Genomic DNA, 21,300 nt, shown 5'->3' with positions numbered 1-21,300 from the left:
AATCGCCACAAAGCACCACTGATGTTGGTCATAGTTTATGCACCTCAAAAGTTGTTTCATGTTGTCATATGGACTGCATGACCAACTGGAATTGATGGCAAAACATTGCCATTATGCAGTAAAACAGCTTTAAGACTCGTCTTTGATGAATCAATGAACAGTCTCCACTCATCTGGATCGTGAACGATGTTGAGGGCTGCCATCACACCATCGATGTTGTTGCAGGCTACAAGATCATCTTCCATGAAGAAGAATGGGACGAGATCCTTTTGATGGTCACGGAACGTGGAAACCCTAACATCACCTGCCAGAAGATTCCACTGCTGTAGTCTGGAGCCCAACAGCTCTGCCTTACTCTTGGGTCGTTCCAGATCCCTGACTAGGTCATTCAGTTCACCTTGTGTTATGAGGTGTGGTTCAGAGGAGGAGGATGGGAGAAAATGTGGGTCCTGTGACATTGATGGTTCAGGACCAGAAGTTTCATCCTCTTCTTCCTCGTCTGACTCAAGTGAGAATGATTCTGGTGCATCAGGAACCGGCAGTCCTTCTCCGTGGGGTACTGGGCGTATAGCTGATGGAATGTTTGGATAATGCACAGTCCACTTTTTCTTCTTTGACACACCTTTCCCAACTGAAGGCACCATGCAGAAGTAACAATTGCTGGTATGATCTGTTGGCTCTCTCCAAATCATTGGCACTGCAAAAGGCATAGATTTCCTTTTCCTGTTCAACCACTGGCGAAGATTTGTTGCACAAGTGTTGCAGCATAGGTGTGGGGCTCACTTCTTGTCCTGATCTCCAATTTTGCAGCCAATATAAAGGTGATAGGCTTTCTTAACCATAGTGGTTATACTGCGCTTTTGTGATGCAAAAGTCACTTCACCACAAACATAGCAGAAGTTATCTGCACTGTTCACACAAGTACGAGGCAGCTCTGCTCACTTTGGCTAAACAGAAATGTGTCCCTTTGGAAAACCAAACACTGACAAATAAGAGACCATGACACTGTTTGATTTCTAGAGCTGATATAGAGCAATTTGTTCAGCAGAGTGATGTAAACTTCGTTATGATTGCATCATCCATGACTTCTAGGAATAACATGATGCAATTCGTATCATGTATGACGCAATACCAGCTTCAGGTTGCATCATTCATTGTTTTGCCTAAAAAGCAAGTACTGTCCAAACCCAGTCATAGATTTATTCATAGATCCAGTCAAAGATGTATTTTAGTCATTTCTGGTTTAAATTGAGATCCCTTCCCTTTAGAACTCACTTATCCTCCGCCATTCCCAAGTCAAGGGTCGTATATACTGACCCAATAGCATATCTTGAAAACTAGAGCCAATCAACAATGTTAAGCATAATTTTCGTTCTCAGTGACCCAGAATTAGTGAAGTTTGACTACATTTATTTCAGAAGCATTTTGGCTGTAGAGCAGTGTAATCTGTATTTTCCTCCTGAGGGTCATGCTTTTCTACTGGGGCCACTGCTCACTCTAAGGCAGGGGTGGACAAACTCATCAAGGTTGCGCAACTGTATGGAGGGCCCGGTAGGGAAGGCTGTGCCTCCCCGAACAGCCTGGCCCCGCCCCTATCTGCCCCCTCCCACTTCCCACTCCCTGACTGCCCCTCTGAGAACCCCCAACTCATCCAACCCCCCCATTCCTTGTCCCCTGACCGCCCCCTTCTGGGACCCCTGCCCCAACCGCCCCCCCCAGGACCTCACACCCTATCCAACCCCCTCCCCGCTCCCTGTCCCCTGACTGCCCCGACCCCTAACCACACCCCTGCCCCCTGACAGCCCCCCCGAGACTCCCACGCTTATCAACCCACCCTGCTCCCCATCACCTGACCGCCCCCTACCAGAACCTCCTCCCCATCCAACCGCCCCCTACTCCCTGTCCCCTGATTGCCCCCCCAGAACCCCTGCCCATTATCCAACCCCCTCCGCTCCCTGCCCCCCTTACCATGTCGCTCAGACCAGCAGCTCGAGCCCCACCAGCCAGCTGGAGCCAGCCACGCCATCGTGCTGCCCAACAGGAGCGGCGGGCCAGAGCGCTGGCAGCACAGCGAGGTGAGGTGAGGCTGCGGGGGAGGGGGAACAGCAAGGGAGGGGCCGGGGGCTATAGCCTCCCCGGCCAGGAACTCAAGGACTGGGCAGGATGGTCCCGCAGGCCATAGTTTGCCCACCTCTACTCTAAGGCTAATTACTTAGATGCTTAAACATGGATTCAGAATTCTAACTTTTTACGGGTCCTGTTTTTTAGAATCTTGGCCTGACATCTTCTATGTTCCTCTATCTTTGCTCTTCACCAATAATAACATCAGTAGATTGTTTTTCATCTTCAGTATGTAAAGCATTTTTCTATCATTAGTTCTGTGGCTTGGGTAATTGAAATTTGTTTTGCATTTTGACTAGGGCTGCGATTAAAAAAATTATTCGCACTGTTAAACAATAACAGAATGCCATTTATTTAAATATTTTTGGATATTTTATACATTTTCAAATGTATTGATTTCAATTACAACACAGAATAGAAAGTATACAGTGCTCACTTTATATTTATTTTTTATTATAAATATTTGCACTGTAAAAAAACAAAAGAAATAGTGTTTTTCAATTCACCTAATACAAGTACAGTAGTGCAATCTCTTTGTATTGAACGTGCAACTTTCAAATGTAGAGGTTTTTTTACATAATTGCACTCAAAAACAAAATAATTTAAAACTTCAGAGCCTATAGGTCCACTCAGTCCTACTTCTTGTTCAGCCAATCATTTAGACAAACAATTTTGTTTACATTTACGGGAGATAATGCTACCCTCTTCTTATTTAATGTCATCAGAACAGGCATTTGCATGGCACTTTTGTAGCCAGCATTGCAAGATATTTACATGCCAGATGCACTAAAGATTTATATGTCCCTTCATGCTTTAACCACCATTCCAGGGGACATCCGCGTCCATGCTGGTAACCGTTTCTGCTCGATAACAATCCAAAACAGTGTGGATCGACGCATGTTCATTTCCATTATCTAAGTCAGATGCCACCAGCAGAAGGTTGATTTTCTTTTTTGTGGTTTTGCTTCTGTAGTTTCCGCATTGGAGTGTTGCTCTTTTAAGACTTCTGACTGCATGCTCCACGCCTCGTCCCTCTCAGATTTTGGACGGCACTTCATATTCTTAAACCTTAGGTTGAGTGATGTAATTATCTTTAGAAATCTCACATTGGTACCTTTGCATTTTGTCAAATCTGCAGGGAAAGTGTTCTTAAAATGAACAACATGTGCTGGGTCATCATCCGAGACTGCTATAACATGAAATATATGGCAGAAACAGAACAGGGGACATACAATTCTCTCCCAAGGAGTTCAGTCACAAATTTAATTAATGCATTAATTTTTTTAACAAGCATCATCAGCACGGAAGCATGTTCTCTGAAATGGGAGCCGAAGCATGAAGGGGCATACAAATGTTTAGCATGTCTGGCATGTAAATTACCAGTGCCGGCTACAAAAGTGCCATGCAAATGCCTGTTCTCACTTTCTGGTGACATTGTAAATAAGAAGAGGGCAGCATTATCTCTGTAAATGTAAACAAATGTTTTTGTCTTAGTGACTGGCTGAACAAGAAGTAGGACTGAGTGGACTTGCAGGTTCTAAAGTTTTACATTGTTTTGTTTTAGAGTGCAATTATGTAACAAAAAACCCTACATTTGTAGATTGCACTACAGTACTTGTATGAGGTTAATTGAAAAGTACTATTTCTTTTAAATATACAGTTTAAATATTTGTAATAAAAATAATATACGCTTTGTATTCTGTGTTGTAATTGAAATAAATAAATATGAAAATGTAGAAAAACATCCAAAATATTTAATAAATTTCAATTGGTATTCTATTGTTTAACAGTGCAATTAAAACTGTGATTAATCATGATTAATTTATTTAATCACAATTAATTTTTTGAGTTAATCACGTGAGTTAACTGCGATTAATTGACAGCCCGAACTTTGAACTTTTATTCTTGCCTGAAAGAGTGTGTGTATAATTCAGTTAGACACCCGGGGCTTCAGCTAAGGGGCTGCTGAATTGCAGTGTAGAGATTTGAGCTCTGGCTGCAGCCTGAACTCTGGGACCTTCCCACCTGGCAGGGTCCTAGAGCCTGTGCCAGGCTGAGCCGGAACATGCATAGTTTAATTAAACAGCCTCTTAGCCCAAGCCCTGTAAGTTCCAGTGAGCTGGCACAGGCCAGACATGGGTTTTTAATTGCATGGTAGACCTACCCATGATTGAGTTTTCTCCCTCCCCTGATTTCATCTACATCCCATAATATTTTGTGCCTGTTTTCAAAACCCTAGCATACCACACGTACGCCATCTCCAGAGAATCATGGATCCCTCACAGCTCTGCACTATTGTGGTGAGCATAACAAACACAACACACCTGATCCTGTAGTATTTCCAGAGCTACCAGAGGAGCTGTTGTGTGGAATATGTCAATTCCTTTCAAGTAACCTTGCTGGAAGCCATGGAAAGAAACAATTCCCGGTTATTTTGAAATCACTCCCTTTAATGCAGGCAAGTGTAAAGTGGTACATTTTCATTTCGGCCAGGTATTCAATATGCACATTGGCTGTCCCATCCATGATGAGTACAGTCATGGCAGGGGAAGGGAAAATATGGCACAAGGCCAGGGGAGTACACAGGCACCTGTCTGGGCAATTGAGCTGACTACTGGCAACATTCCCCATAGACAGTGGTGACTTTAGTTGATACCTCACTTCTGAGGGTAACAGAGGCGAAAAGGGAACATACATCTGGATGCAGACCGGGTCCGTATGCTGCTGGCCTGTGTGCTGTAATGATGCCTGCCTAATTAACAGATTAATGGGGGGAAAACGGTTACCTACTTTCTCATAACTATTGTTCTTTGGGATGTGTTATTCATGTCCATTCCAAGTATTTATGCAAGCTATGAGCACAGTCGTCGGAAGGTTTTTCCCCTAGCAGTTCCCATTGGGTCATCTGTGGAGTCCCTGGGAGTCACGCCTTCATGGAACCTCTTCAGTTCCTTCTTGCCAGCTTACTCTGACAGGGGTAGGCAGGTGGGTCTTGGAATGGTCATGAGCAACAAATGTTGAAGGATAACCGTTACGAGAAGATAGGTAACCATTTTTTCTTTGAGTGCTTGCTCAAGTTGATTCCAAGTAGGTGACTCCCAAGCAGTTCCTAAAAGGAGGGGTCAGAGTTCAGCGAGTCATAGGCTGCAGCATCGTCTCCCACCTGCTGCGTAATGGCGTAGTACAATGTAAAGTTGTGTATCGATGACCATGTCACTGCCCTGCAAATGGCTTGGATAGGGACCTGTGCCAGGAACGCCACTGAGGATGCCTGCGCCCTTGCGGAATGCATTGTCAGAGCGGGGGTAAGTATTTTTGCCAAGTGATAGCATGCACTGATGCAGGCCGTGATCCATGAGGATATTCTTTGGGATTACACTGGAAGCCCCTTCATCCTTTGTGCAATTGCGATGAAGAGTTGTGTTGATTTCCTAAATAGCTTCGTTCTTTCGATATAAAAAGCTAGCACTCGTTTGACGTCCAGGGAGTGAAGCATTTGCTCCCAGTTATTGGCGTGTGGTTTAGGAAAGAAAACTGGGAGAAATATGTCCTACTTTGTGTGGAATTGTGAAACTACCTTTGGGAGAAAAGCTGGGTGGGGCAGCAATTGAACCTTTTTCTTATAGAAGACAGTATATGGAGACTCAGAGGTCGGGGCCTTAAGCTCAGACACCCTCCTGACCAAAGTTATAGCCACCAGGAATGCTACTTGCCAGGAAAGGTAGAGAAGTGAGAGCATGTGTGACAATGCGGTTCTGGCAGAACCCAACTGAGAGTGCCAACTCAGGACAAATTGCTCAAACAGGGCAGTTACAGCCCAAGGCTGGGGTTTTTTTCACCTCTCAGGCAAACCAAACCAGCCAGACTAAGAGGACTTCGGTCTCACCCCACTGGCTAACCGCAAGTCTCACAAGCAATCTCCTTAGACACTCCAGTTTCCCAGTATTACCACCAGTGCCACTCGTTATGGGGACAAATGGTTATGAAAACCAATACCCAAGTAAAAGAAAAAGGTTCTCCTGATCCCAAAGGACCAAGCCCCAGACCCAGGTCAATATACAAATCAGATCTTACCCACAAATCACGCTGTTGCCAATCCTTTAGAATCTAAAATCTAAAGGTTTATTCATAAAAGGAAAAAGATAGAGATGAGAGTTAGAATTGGTTAAATAGAATCAATTACATACAGTAATGGCAAAGTTCTTGGTTCAGGCTTGCAGCAGCGATAGAATAAACTGCAGGTTCAAATCAAGTCTCTGGAATACATCCCCCGCTGGGATGGGTCCTCAGTCCTTTGTTCAAAGCTTCAGCTTGTAGCAAAGTTCCTCCAGAGGTATGAAGCAGGATTGAAGACAAGATGGAGATGAGTCATCAGCCTTATATAGTCTTTTCCAGGTGTAAGAACACCTCTTTGTTCTTACTGTGGAAAATTACAGCAAAATGGAGTCTGGAGTCACATGGGCAAGTTCCTGCATATTTTGCTGAGGCTACATCTACACTACAGGGGGGAGTCGATTTAAGATACGCAAATTCAGCTACGTGAATAGCGTAGCTGAATTCGACATATCGCAGCCGACTTACCCCGCTGTGAGGACCGCGGCAAAATCGACCTCCGTGGCTTCCTGTCGATGGCGCTTACTCCCACCTCCACTAGTGGAGTAAGAGCGTTGATTAGGGGATCGATTGTCGCGTCCCAACGGGACGCGATAAATCGATCCCCGAGAGGTCGATTTCTACCCGCCGATTCAGGCGGGTAGTGTAGACCTAGCCTCAGTCTCAAGGCATATTTGCCTTCTCTCACTGGGTCCATTGTATAGCTGATGGTCCTTAATGGGCCATCAAGCAGGCTAGGCAGAGCTAACACCAGTTTGTCTGGGATGTCACCCAGCAGCATAGCATAAGTTTGAAATACAGACAGTATAGAGCCAATATTCATAACTTCAACTACAAAATTGCTGTCTATATGTTTACACACATATAGACAGCATAATCATAACCAGTAAACCATAACCTTGTCTTAGACACCCCATTTGACCCCCTTTATATAAGATTTGTGTGCCACTACAGGACCTTGGTTGCAACAATGATCTATATGGTCCCAGATTATATCAATAACGTCACAGCATGTTGCTAGGGCTCAAAGGGAGGCCCCATCAGTATTAACAGCACCAAGTTGAGATCCCATGCAGGGATCGATTGTCTTACTTGAGGGTACAGTCTATCTAGTCCTTTGAGGAAGTGGCTGACTATAGGGTTAGCGAATACCAACCGTTTCCTCAGGAAAGCGGCTACAACTGACATGCAGTTGGTGAACACCTGAGGGGCAGACGACAGACCGAAGGGGAGAACCATAATCTGATAATGGGTGTTGTTGACCACGAACTGGAGAAACCGCCTGTGGGATGGGACTATGGACATGTGAAAGTACATGTTCTTCAATTTGAGGATGGCATACCAGTCCCCTAGATCCATGGAAGGGATGATGGAAGCCAGGGCAACCATGTAAAACTTTATCATCTTCATGAATCTGCTGATGTTTCGCAGGTCTAAAATAGGTCTGAGCCTGCTTTTGGTATAAGGAAATACCAGGAATAAAATCCCTCGCCCTGAAGGAATTCCCAAGAAATCTCCTCTACCACTCCAGTTTCTAGGAGTGTTTGCACCTCCTGTATAAGGGCCCCCTCTGCCTAGCTGTGACGGGCAATGAGAAGCAAATAGCCACTCTACACCTCCACTGGTTATTTCACTACCTCTTGTACAAATAAAAAATAGTAAATGAGAAGCTGTGTCCCCGCAACATCAGTGCAAACTGCATATTTACCGAAGGTTCCTTCTCTGGCATCATGCTTGCCCGTGCTAGAGTGCTGTGAATGGTTGGACTGCTCTGGGATTACAAACAGCTCCTGGCTTGCCCCAATCAGGATCCCCCAAACGCCTGTCCCCCATTCTCCTCTTCCAACATCTCGTCCTCAGGGTTGCCTGCATTGGCCCGTGACTGCAACTCATCCAGTGTATCTACTTGTGGGTGCTGGTGGAGTCACTGCAGTGGATAGCATGCAGCTCCTTGTAAAAGCGGCATGTCTGCAGTGCTGCACCAGAGCGACTGCTTGCCTCCCTTGCCTTCTGGTACGCTTGCTGCAGCTCCTTGGCCTTCATGCGGCACTGGGAGGTGTGTGAGCATCTGGATCGGAGCTGTGCCTGCACAGCCTCTTCTCCCCACGGACCTGCTGTGCACTCCAGGCAGGAGTGCATTTGGACCATGTAGCCGGCATGCTCAGATGGGCAGTTGCCAGGTGAGCTTTCCACACCAAGCAAACTGGAAATGAACATTCACAAATTTGCAGCCCCTTAACAAGGGAGGGGCTTGTTCTTGTTTACCAGGCTGGGAGGCGGAGTTGAAAACGGTGACCAGAGCAGTCACCTCCTGGAGGCCATGTAAGTTGACATAAGCAACACAGTGTCTACGCTGCCATTACGTCGACCTAAGTATGTCAACTTCAGTACTATGCCTCTCACGGAGGTGGAGTTATTAAGTTGACATAGCGAGCAAGTTACATTGGCAAGAGGAACATTGTAGTGTAGACACTGGCATTATTAGGTCAATGTAAACTGCCTTATGTCGACCAAACTTTGTAGTGTAGACCAAGCCTGAGACTATAAACAAGGTAGCATGCTTGCCTGTAAAAATACAGTTAAATAGACCTAGGCAGAATTAAAGTAATACTATCAGTCTTGGAAATGAATAACAATACAGAGGGGTGAACATTTGAAAGAGGTATAAACCACATAGGAGAATTCATCCTATGCAGAGGCAACACTGTCTATAGTATGTTTTATTCCTGTGTTTTTGAGGGATTGTCTTGAATGAGCAGATTCCTCCTTTTCTAATTCATGCTTTGATTCATTTAGGAGATTGATGTGGCTTTTATTTTAGAAAAAAAGAGGGGGGGAAACAGATCACATTGTCTGTGCTGCTTCCTCATGGGAGAAAATTGAGAGGAGATTAAAAGGATGTGTTATTAGATAGTTCATCCCCCAAACTTAGGTTTTGTCCCCACATGAGCAGCTCTGAGGTTCTAGTGAATTCTACCCACATAGCTGCAGTGCTAGTATCCAGAGGGAAGTGGAATACCTCCCTACAGTGATCCTGCCTGTAGCTTTTGCAGCTATAATGGGTATTGCTGTGATTATAGATATGGCACTCTCCGTACCGTTTCCAGATGTGGTTATAAAATTAAGTCATCTATAAAATAACTTGCCTTTTCATTTAATCAGTAAGGGGCTTTGTTTGAGTACACTCATTATAGTCAAATTAATTTGTAATGCCAGTATGTTCTATTGAAGCTGGTCTAGTACTGTTCACATCAGCTGTAAATGTAAATTATGGTACAATGTCACAAGATTGCAAAGTGTAAAAAAACAACCCAAAATAGCTTTCGTTTGGGTAAAAGCCATCCATCAACTGTGGAGGTTTTTTTAAATCGCTTTCCATATTTTTTCTATCAACAACTGCAACCAATAATTAAACGAAAGCCAAGGACATTCTTGTTAGAAGGGGTCAGTCATTTTTCAAGGGGTTTATAAGCACTCAGAGATGCACTAACAACCACGTGTGTTCATTATTGCAGACTGGCAATATAAAGTTCAGTAAGTAACTACACCAAAGTTGTTCTTTTAATAATATGTTGCCACGCAGGAGGTTGTTTGTTCTCACAAGTGTTTTGCAGCCGGGGAAACAAGTTGGCATGTTTGGGGGCGGGGGAGAAATAACATGCTAGGATCAGGAGCTTACACGGAATACACAGCTAAATTTCTCAATGTGCTAGTGATTGAATAATGAAGGCAAGAGAGGCAGGAATGGACATGCAATGCAAAAAATTGTTTGATAGATGATGAACAAATAAAATGTTGACTGCAGGCATTGTTTTGTTCATAAACAGTCTGCTTCCGTAGGTGAGTGATCACATACACTATTACAATATAATCGACCATGTTTTCTTCATAATAGTCTCAGGATAATAAAGCTGCTAAAAAAGTTAAGGAGGAATTTCTCTGTGTGAATGTCAGATAGTGAAGAACATGTTTTATTTCAAGATTATTTTTATTAGCAAAAGCGAGAGAAATTAGTAGACAAAAGCTCTACAGTTGGGAACACATGATTTATATTCCAGTGCATTCCTTTTCTCTTTGCCAAAACAGATACTGTGTTTTGAAACACTTTAATCATATACTGAAGGCTGACGTCACCCTTTTATTTACTATGCATCTATAATTCAAAATCGCTGAAGGACGCTTTCTGGAGAAACACTATATTTTTACATTTAAATACTAATGACTGACCAAGTTGTCATTACATTTAAAAAAAATTAAGATCACAATACTTCAAATCCACTCTAAATAAGCAAACAGAAATGTAACACATTTGATAAGCATGAGTCCTTTATTTGATAATAGTATGAATCTAAAAATCAAAAGAGAGTCCTACTAAAAGTGGAAACTAGGTCAAATTACAAAGAATGAATATAAACAACTAACACAAGTATGTAGGGACAAAATTAGAAAGGCCAAGGCATAAAACAAGATCAAACTAGCTAGAGACATAAAGGGTAACAAGAAAACATTCTACAAGTACATTAGAAGCTAGAGGAAGACAGAGTAGGCCCGTTACTCAATGAGGAGGGAAAAATAATAACAGAAAATGTGGAAATGATAGAGGTGCTTAATGACTTCTTTGTTTTGGTTTTCACCAAGAAGGTAGGTGGTGACTGGATGTCTAACATAATGAATACCAGTGAAAATGAGGTAAGATCAGAAGAGGCTAAAATAGGGAAAGAACAAGTTAAAAATTACTTAGACAAATTAGATGTCTTCAAGTCATTAGGGCCTGATGAAATGCATTTTAGAATACTCAAAGAGCTGACTGAGGAGATATCTGAGCCATTAACGATTATCTTTGAAAAGTCATGAAAGACTGGAGAGATTCCAAAAACTGAAAAAGGGCAAAGATAGTGCCAATCTATAAAAAGGGAAATAAGGACAACCTGGGGAATTACAGACCAGTCAGCTTAACTTCTGTACCGGGAAAGATAATGGAGCAAATAATTAAGCAATCAATTTGCAAATATCTAGAAGATAATAAGGTAATAAGTGACAGTCAGCATGGATTTGTCAAAAATAAATTGTCAGACCAACTTGATAGCTTTCTTTGACAGGGTAATAAGCCTTGTGGGATAGGGGGAGCGGTAGATGTGGTATATCTTGACTTTAGTATAGCGTCTCGCATCATCTTTTGATACTGTCTCGCATGATCTTCTCATAAACAAACTAGGGAAATGCAACCTATATGGAGCTACTATAAGGTGGGTGCAAAAGTGGTTGGAAAACCATGTATAATAATGCCTGCATCTGTAATTTTCACTCCATGCAACTGAAGAAGTGGGTTTTTTACCAATGAAAGCTTATGCCCAAATAAATATGTTAGCCTTTAAGGTGCCACTGGACTCCTTGTCGTTCCCAGAAAGTAGTTATCAGTGTTTCACAGTCATGCTGGAAGGACATAACGAGTGGGGTCCCTCAGGGATCAGTTCTGGGTCCGGTTCTGTTCAATATCTTCATCAATGATTTAGATAATGGCATAGTGCACACTTATAAAGTTTGTGGACGATACCAAGCTGGGAGGGGTTGCAATTGCTTTGGAGGATAGTATTAAAATTCAAAATGATCTGGACAAACTGGAAAAATGGTCTGAAGTAAACTGGATGAAATTCAGTACGGACAAATGCATAGTACTCCACTTAGGAAGGAACAATCAGTTGCACACATACAAAATGGGAAATGACTGCCTAGGAAGGAGTACTGTGAGAAGGGATCTGGGGGTCATAGTGGACCACAGCCTGAGGGATTCCTGGCACAGGGAAGAGGAGCATATATCCCCGTCTGTTTATATAAAACATCACTGTTGTATTGGCTGTCATAACTTATACACATTTGCCCTCCAGGTGAACTTGGAATGCCTGGCATACGAGAAGGATCACTCTCAGCTCTTTGACGTTGATGTGGAGTGAGTGCTCTGCTTGGGACCAGAGGCCTTGAGTTCTGAGGTCTCTGAGGTGCACTCCCCATCCCAATGCTGATGTGTCCATCACCAGCAAGAGGGAAGGCTGTGGTCTGGCAAAGGGGACACCTGCACAGACTTCATGAGGGTTGAGCCACCATAGGAGGGACCCAAGGACCAGACAAGGAAAAGTGACAACCTCATCTAGACAGTCTCGAACCGGCCGATACACTGAAGTTAACACGCCTGAAGAGGCCGGAGCCTTAATCTGGCGTGCTGCACCACATAGGTACAAGCAGCCATGTGTCCCACAAGTTTTAGGCAATTCCTTGCTGTGGTAATAGGAAACTGCATGAGGTTTCATATTAAGTCACAGAGGAACCGGAAACGTGACTCCGGGAGGTACGCCCTCACCTGCGTAGAGTTCAGCATCACCCCTATAAACTCTTATTCTCTGAATGGGGGCTAGGATTGACTTCTGTACATTCAGTAGGAGGCCCAGGTCATCAAAAGTAGCTCTTATGAAGCTCATTTGTGCCTTGGAGCGGCCCTTGATTAGCCAGTCATCGAGGTATGGAAATACCTGCAACCAGCTCTTGCACAGGAAAGGAGGTATGACTGCCATGCACTTGGTAAATACTCAAGGAGCCGCTGACAGGCCAAATGGAAGGATTGTGAACTGATAATGATTGTGGTTCACCACAAACCTGAGGTACCTTCTGTGGGACAGCTTGATTGAAATGAGATAGTAAGCGTCCTTCAAATCGAGGGCGGCATACTAGTCTCCTGGATCCAGGGAAGGGATAATGGCGGTCAAAGAGACCATGCAGAACTTCAGTTTCTTCATGAACTTGTTGAGCTCTTGCAGGTCTAGAATGGGCCTGAGGCCGCCTTTGGCTTTCGGTATTAGGAAATACCAGGAATAGAACCCCTGGCCCTTCAGTTCCTGAGGAATCTCTTCCACTGCCCCCAGCTTTACGCATGAGTGCACCTCCTGTGTGAGGAGTTGCTTATGAGAGGGGTCCCTGAAGAGCTATGGGGAAGGGAGGTGGAAGGGTGGGTGGGCAGAGAACTGGAGGGAGTATTCCCTTTCTACCGTGCGGAGTACCCAGCAATCCAATGTAATGTTTTGAGGATGGTAAAAATGAGGCGAGGGCTGTGGCTTAAAATGTTTGTTGATTAGCTGGAGTGTGGAAGCCAAGGGACTTGAGGGTGGCCCTCGAGAACTTAAGGCTATGAGGCTGTGAATTAGTCTTTTCTGAAAAGAGGGCCAAACCCTCAAAGGGGAGGTCTTGGATTGTCTGCTGGACCTCATATGGGAACCCTGAAACTTGTAGCTAGGAATTACTCCTCATGACTATCCCCGAGGACATGGTGCAGGTGGCCGCATCTGCTACATCAAGGGCTGCCTGCAGCAATGCTCAGGTAATGAGCTTGCCCTCCTCTACCAAGGAGGGAAACTCTGCCCAGGAATCCTCTGACAACAACTCTGTGAACTTGGCCATCGCTCCGCAGAAGTTGTAATTATACCTGCTGAGGATGGCCTGGTGGTTGGCTATACGGAGCTGGAGTACATTTTCCTCACAAAGAGGTCCAGGTTTTTTGCCTCCTGATTTTTTGGTAGCCTTGGCACTCCCACTCATTCACTGCAGCTACCACCAAGGAGTCCAGCAGGGAATGGGTATACAGATGTTCATACCTCTTTGAGGGAACAAAATACTTTCTTTCATTCCTCTTTGCCATTGGTAGCAAAGAGGCTGGGGTCTGAGTTTTGGTGGTATCACAAATAGTTTTGATGAGTGGCAGAGCAGTACAGGAGGGTGGGTAACTCATGGGAGGGACACAAGGGAGGCCACCAGCTAAAGTGGGGCACGTGACCTCACTACGTGACTCCCCCCAGCCCTTCCCTGGAGCTGCATCTCCTGGGGTGTGTACAGCCCCACCAGAGGACAGTGCTGGGGGTGGTACCGGTACAGCCGGGCCCGAAGAGCTTCCAGCACGGGACGCTGGCTCCTGGGAGCAGCAGTCCCACGCTCTGCTCCTTTCATAGAACTCAGCACTGAACTGAACCACAGGGCTCTCCCAGGAACCATAGCAGCGAAAGGAACGGCCCCACGCCTGCAGCTCCTCCGGCACGGCTGTACCAGTAGCACCCCGAGCTCCCTCCTCCACCGGGGCTGTACAGACCCAAGGAGATGCAGCTGCATGGAAAGGCTGAGGGCAGAGCTGGGGACATTACAGCCGCGCTGGAGGAGCTGCCGGCATAGGGCCCCATGTTCTGCTCCTTTCACCACTGTGGTTCCCTGCTGAATGTGCACCCCCTGCACCCAGGGAGGGACCCGAGGGGGCAAGTATGTCCACCATGGGGTCTGATGTTTCCACAACTTCCTTCGCCTGGATTGCCAGGTTCTGTGCCACCCTTCTAAGCAGCTGTTGAAGCACTCTACTGTCCTTCAAGGCAGGGGCTGTTGATGTTCCTGCCACCGCCTTGTCAGGCAAGGACGAGGACAACGCCCTAACTAGGAGCAGGTTCTGTTCCCTGCCTTCGGCGCCAAGGGGATCTTGTTGAGCTCGGAGATCCGTTGCCAGTGCTGGCATGGTTGGTGCTGAGAGTGTCAATGTTGGCGCGGTTGGTGTCTGTGCAGGAAATGCTTGGTCCTGCTGATATGTCGCTGGTACATACAAAGCCAAGACCACCAATGCCGGCCTTGAATAGGACTTTTGACTCTGTCCCTGGCGGAAAGCCCAGGATGTCCAGAATGGCCCCTGTGTAGGAGTTTGCCAATGACCTGGCTACGGTCCTGGGTAGGGTTGCCATCTGTGCCTATTGGACCTAGATTTCCTGCTTCTCCTAGAGCGGTATGACTCTGATTCCAAGGATTCTGTATAGGAGGACCACGGAGGAGCAGTGGAGATCGGTGACGGGGACCGGGGTGGCTGCCCTATGTTGGCGCTGGTGAAAGGTGCTAGTGAATGGTGCTGAGGGGATGGTGCTGACCGGCACGGTATCATTGCTGGCTTGCTGCTGGATGGCATTGGGGTCTCACAGGGGCCGCTGAGACCAATGCCGGAGACCTATCCCGCCTTGGTGGGGAGGATGGTGCAGTAAGGGCGATGAGGTCTCCCGCTCCCTCAAACACCTCCAGTGTGGATGGCAACTGCAGTTCACTGCTCTCCTGGATCAGGGAGTGTTGTGGGCCCGGACTCGACTGGTCCCAGGTGGGGGCAGGAATCGACAAGGCCTTAGTTGGTGGGGCCAAACTGCCATTGCCTGACGTGTGTCCCATGGCTATGGGCTCCTTCTGTGGAGGTCTGGGCACAGGGGAGTGGCCCCTTTCGGGTCTCCTTTTCTTCTGGGGCACCAGGGAATGGGAACGGTGCCGCCCACTGGGATGCACGGAGCTCCTATGTAAGGAGCCATGATGGTGCCAAGAGTCTCTGGTGGAGTCCTTCCTCAGCGCCGACTCAGGTGTCACTGGTACTGGCGCACTAAGCACCGAAGATGAGGTGCTCGATGCCGGCTCTGCTGATCCGGGGTCCAAGTGTGGACGAGGATCTTAAGACGCTGGTCCCCTCTCCTTTTGCGTCCTCCAATGGAATCCCCTGCAGATGTTGCAGCATTCTTTTTGGCGGCTTTCCCCCAAACACTTCAGACAAGAAGTGTGTGGGTCAGTCTTGCCACATGCCGTGCAGGGTTTAAAGCCAAGTATGCCCCATTACTGGGAAGAAAGGGGGTGGGAGGAACCCCCAAATGAAACACATACACTAACTACTACTATATGATCTAACTATATACATGAGTTGAAAGTTCAAATTGCTAAAAGAGTCGCTTGCCAAAGCAAGAGATACGCGCATTCCGGCTAACCGTCACAGGCTGTAGAAGGAACTGAGGGGATGGCGGGTCGGCAGGGCCCTATATCCAGCACCATGAGGGCACATTCCAGAGATCACCTGGACTGACCCGACGGATACTGGTAGGGGAAAAACCTTCTGGCTGCTGTGCACACGGCGCACACACACCTAATTGGAATTGACATGAACAAGCACTCGAAGAACTGGCGTGTACAGCTTCTGTCCTGACTGCTGTGCTCTTGAATTCATATTTTCTGGTGCTTGTGAAGAGTTTTTCCTCCATTAGTTTCTTCTTCCCCTCCTAATTTCAGTTTATTATTTCATCAGTTCTTTGTCTCTGTTCTTCTCCATTCCTCTCCCAAAGTTTTACAGGCCACAAGGAAAGTCAAGATGCTCCACTTAACACCAAGTAGACACAGAGGAAACTAAAATAGCTCTCCCCTTGAGAATGGCTCCTGTTCCAGATAGGACAAGACAGCTCAGTCAGTGGTCAAATCTCCAGCTCTCCTAAACAGTGACCATTCAGAGAAATATAAGTCTCAGTGCACCAAGGTTCCATCATTGAAGAGGAGAGTATTTCTCTGAAGTGTTGCCAATTGTAGTGATTTCATTCCTTGTCTTGCAGTGTTTCATGTTTTTCTTAAAACCCCAGCTCTGGAGACAAGTAACTGTGATAATTTCAGCTTTCATTGTTTAAAAATAAGCTTCTAGCCCTTGGGGTTGTAGAGAAAAGCTTGAAGACATGAACGCTAAGAGCTCAAAATCCAGAAAACAAACAAAAAAGCCCAAAAGCTTATTTTCTTTTTACTTTCATGACTTATTAGTCAATATCATAGGTTTGTTTTGTTTTTTTGTAACAGCTGGATTTGACATTACTGTCTCTGTCCATCTCAGGAAATGAGGATGAGTGGGCACAGTATTTGTCAAGGTAGCAAGTCACAGCAGCCTTGAGTCCACCAGAAGTTCCAAAGCCAAGATGATTCTCCCTGAATTGTTTACATGGTGTAGGGCCATAGTAAGGGAGAAAACAGATATATTTCCCCCTTCCAAGTCCAAGGAAGTGGCCTCCCCAGAAGCAAGCATAGTGCAAATCTTTGAATCAGTTCTTTCTCTGTAGATCTGGAAAGAACAGGACTGCCACTGGACAATATTAATAAGTGTGCTAGACCCCTTTCAAAACCAAGATAAGATATTACCCTCGCCCCTAGGATCTTACAACTTAGTATTAGTCATAATACAGTAATGAGTAGCAAGGGGGAGGGAAAATGTGGGGTAACAAATAAGATTATGTGATTACTCAACAAGGTCTAGCACATGGCATGATTAAGGATGTTTTATTACATTCAGTCTAAATAGATGTCTTAATTATCAGCATTTGAGTAGGCCTGGAGACACTATTGGATCATAGGGAGGGGCTTGAATTATTATTGTATATTTGTCCTGCAGAAGTACCTAGAGCCCCAATAAAGGATTGGGGCCCTATTGTGCCAAGCATTGTACAGACATATAATGAAATACCATCCATGGGCTGATGGATTTGAGAGAACACTCAAAAACAGCATTTTGTGCATATGGGGCAGTGTAGAATAAATCATTAAGATGATTATGAAGGAAGCACACAAACAGAATATTGTGGCCTGGTTTCATTGGCAGAGCAGTGGGCAGAAATGATCTGATAAGAAGCGAGGTTGTACTCCTTGATATAATCAGAATATAGGGAGACCTGTGTCTGTTTAGTATTCAGATTAGTATTCCATGACTTAGGCAAGGCCCGTGTTCAAATAGGGTACAGTTCTGAGCTTTCCCAGGCTTGGGATGTAGTGATCTGGGGATTTAGTGCTTTAAAAGAACTGAGTCCAGTTAACATTGAGTATGGCCAAAATATTCCAAAACCCAGCACTAGCAAACTCTGGAGATTGTAAAGTCCCCAGACTGTGTTGTGCTGTAATTTGCACATAACTAAATTAAGAGACCAGTAGGTAGGTGGTAGAGCAGAGGAATCCAGCATGTAGGTCCTGGGAACCTCAGAGGCAAGAAGGAAATCCTGTAACACTGGAGATGGACTGATCAGCCAATTTTTATTAAACTGGTAAAAAAAAAAAAAAAAAAAAAAAATCCAAGTGTAGTATAATTGGTTTGGGGTACCCCTGCAAAAATTGGATATTCCCAGTAAACTCTGGCATCTGGTCTCCCTTTTAGATGGGTTTATGATGAGTCAGAAGACTGACAATGGGATTCGAAGCCTTTTATCTGTGGATCACGGGTTTCAGTTCAGCCTAAGTCTATCATGATCAAATGTTATAGCAATCTTTTCTGATGCCCTATATGAAATGAGTCTGTAATCTCAGTCTACTGGGTTCCAGTGAACACGATTCATCATCATAAAAACAACCACCAGAACCTTTGTTGGCAGTCACAGCAGAGAAGCCAGTGAGTGAATGGGCCTGGAGATTGAACTATTCTTTGTCTCTGTAAGGTGTTGCCCTCCAGGGCTAACGTGCCTTGATGGGCATGGTGTGAAGACTTACCCTTGTTACTGCACATGTAATAGCTGTTTTGTGGATAAACAATTAACTTCTGTCTCCAGTGTTGTCAATGCAGTATCCTTCACCAGCATCAAGTACCTTAACATCTCAAGTAAAACATGGCTACCAAACAATTGATGTCAGTAGCAGATAATCAGAAAAATATAATGTGCTCCTTCCATAGAAAGTAATTGCAGATTTGATGTAATTTGTTTTAGTCTGTACCCCATCAATCAGGCTAATACCTCTACAAGACCATGTTGCTTCCTTTGGTCTTGAAAAGTACAGTTTGTTTTTTTAACAAGTTGGCAAATGGGATCTGCCATATTGAAAATACATATATATATATACACACATATATATCATTTTTCATGTACAAAGTATTAGCATTTTTAACTAGGATAGAATATGCACAGCTTCCAGAAGGATGATTTCTGTAAATGAATTGGGAAGAGAAGCTTACATCTGCAAATCAAGTCCTTTTATTCATTCACTTTGGTGGCAGTAAATTATAACTTGAGAATGCTACACTAAACCAGCTTAGTGCAGAGAACATCCACAGACTCCTTCCTGCTTCACTTTTTCTGAATTAATTTGATGGTCTAATTTTCAAATATCGCTCTTGGAGGGGGAATACCATCCCAAGAACAACTGCCTTGTTTGTGGTAAGTTAAACCACTGATCACCATCCCTGGAAGTGCTTACTCACTTGACAACTCAAAAAATGAAACTGCAGTACCTCTGTGACAGCAGATCCATTAGACTATTAGAAATTAGCTCTCATTGCATTTCTGCATTAAACCCATTGCTGAAATTACTTTATTTGCTTTCTTCTTCATGAATTTGATCTCAACAGTCAAGAATTCAAAAGTTGTATTATATAGTGCAGTAATAGTCTGCTTACAATAGAGTTTAATGTAGTTGGCAGGGGAGAGAGTGAGTAATTCAAACTCCAGGAATTTACAATGGATGGTTAAACAATTGCACAGAATCCCTACACTCTTCAGTTACTTTTATACACACTTGGTGCTCATGAAGGTGTGGGGACTGATTGTTTACAGCCAGCTTGTACAGATCTGCCAGTTCTCTTCAATGTGAATTTAAGAACATCCTATTTCATTCCTGCACCTCTACTCAGCAGTAATTCTTCACCAGGCTACTGAGATTTTATAAAATAGACCAATATGCACTGAGGATTCAGATCACTCCACCACACTCATTTTCACTTACAATCAAAAGTAGAATTTGAACCCATGTTTATAAAGTAGAGATGGTGAAATGCATTAATCCACTTGAATCATCTAGCCATTTTCACTTCTTTCAATGCTACTAGGTATAATTTGGGTCTGGTAAAAGTCCTATTAAAAGAGTCTTGTTCATGTTACTACTGCTAGTGTTCAGTACTTAATGTTGGTGTTCTCAGCCACTTCTGCATTTTCTTTATTGCAGGCTCTGATACTTCACCAATTAGGACGCTATAGTTTGGCTGAGAAGATTCTCAGAGATGCTGTCCAGGTGAATTCTACAGCCCATGAGGTATGGAATGGTCTTGGGGAGGTTCTACAAGCTCAGGGCAATGACGATGCAGCAACAGAGTGCTTCCTGACAGCATTAGAGCTTGAAGCCAGCAGCCCGATCGTCCCTTTTACCATCATTCCACGAATTCTCTGAGATAATATCTTGATTACAGAGTTCATCATGTTTCAAGTTTTGGATTTGAGGGTGAGGAAACACAACATACAGGTCTTTTTGATAACGCAGCGTGGTTTCAGAGGTAACAGAAAACCCCACAAAATTTGTTAACTATTGTGGGGAACCTGACAAAGCATTGAAGTGATACAATATTTTAATGTTAGTGAGGAAAAAATGACTAACCAAAAACAAATCTCTCCTAGATCACCTACATTTTTTCCCCATGGTAGTTATGAAACCTGATTATATTGTTCTAATAGATAATGTGCCATATTTCATTAGATGACATCTGAGTGTTATGTAAAAAATTATAATGGAATCCACCATCAAATGTAGAATAATATATTTGAATTAAAATTCAGTGGCAGAGCAGACTATTTTTAACAAGCCTGTCGTGAAAACTGTTCTCTCTCCTCCTCCGTCTCAACCCATCTTGGCCTAAAGTCAAACTGTGAATTTTCTGTTTTCCATCTCTATACTAGTCCAGGCCAGAAAATCAGTTGACGAGTTCTTGGTTTTGGTTGTTAAAAACTGTGATGTGTGGCTAATTGTTATCTTTACTTAGAACAAAGGCTGAGTATAAGAATATTTATATTTTACCAATGTATGCCTGCTACAAAAAAAGAAAATATTCGTTATTTAAGTGTAACTTTTTTATGTGAATTCAGAGTTTATTTATCGATGGAAATATGTAAAAATAAGCTTCAAATGGAATATTTACTGACATTCCTTATACATTACTCACACTTGGAAGATTATGTTAATAATAAAAAGATTTTTAAATGGCCCCCGTGGCTGTCCTCTCTTTGAAAGCGCAATGAAAGGAAGTGGAATTGGTAACTTGTGAGTGCAGCTCATTGATGTTGGGCCTGTGGGAGGCCATCTGGACTTGAGAAGATCACCTTTAGCACTGCTTATGTCCAGTGAGGTCAAGAGAAAAAGAGGCACATCAGATATCTTTGCCTAATCTTCTAGTCTTGTAAAATATCCCCCCATACCCCCCACCCCAGAGGATAGAAAAATCTCCAACCCATGGTAAATGCACACATGGAGTTA

At 44.3% G+C, this 21,300-nt stretch overlaps 1 protein-coding gene across 4 annotated transcripts in view; it reads left to right on the top strand.

The window, feature by feature from the left end:
• Positions 1-21,031, top strand: part of TTC7B (tetratricopeptide repeat domain 7B) — a 325,154-nt gene extending 304,123 nt beyond the window's left edge. For all 4 annotated transcript variants that reach the window (XM_054028276.1, XM_054028275.1, XM_054028274.1 and 1 more), the window contains one exon: positions 20,002-21,031. In XM_054028276.1, the coding sequence (XP_053884251.1) occupies positions 20,002-20,223 (222 nt within the window). In that variant the 3' untranslated portion in view covers positions 20,224-21,031. The remainder of the gene's footprint in view (positions 1-20,001) is intronic.
• The last annotated feature ends 269 nt before the right edge of the window (positions 21,032-21,300 follow it).

This window comes from Malaclemys terrapin, chromosome 4, assembly GCF_027887155.1.
Source record: "Malaclemys terrapin pileata isolate rMalTer1 chromosome 4, rMalTer1.hap1, whole genome shotgun sequence".
NCBI classification, from domain to species: Eukaryota; Metazoa; Chordata; order Testudines; family Emydidae; genus Malaclemys; species Malaclemys terrapin.
The sequence above is the reverse complement of the archived record's forward strand: the minus strand, read 5'-3'. Positions and strand labels throughout refer to the sequence as shown.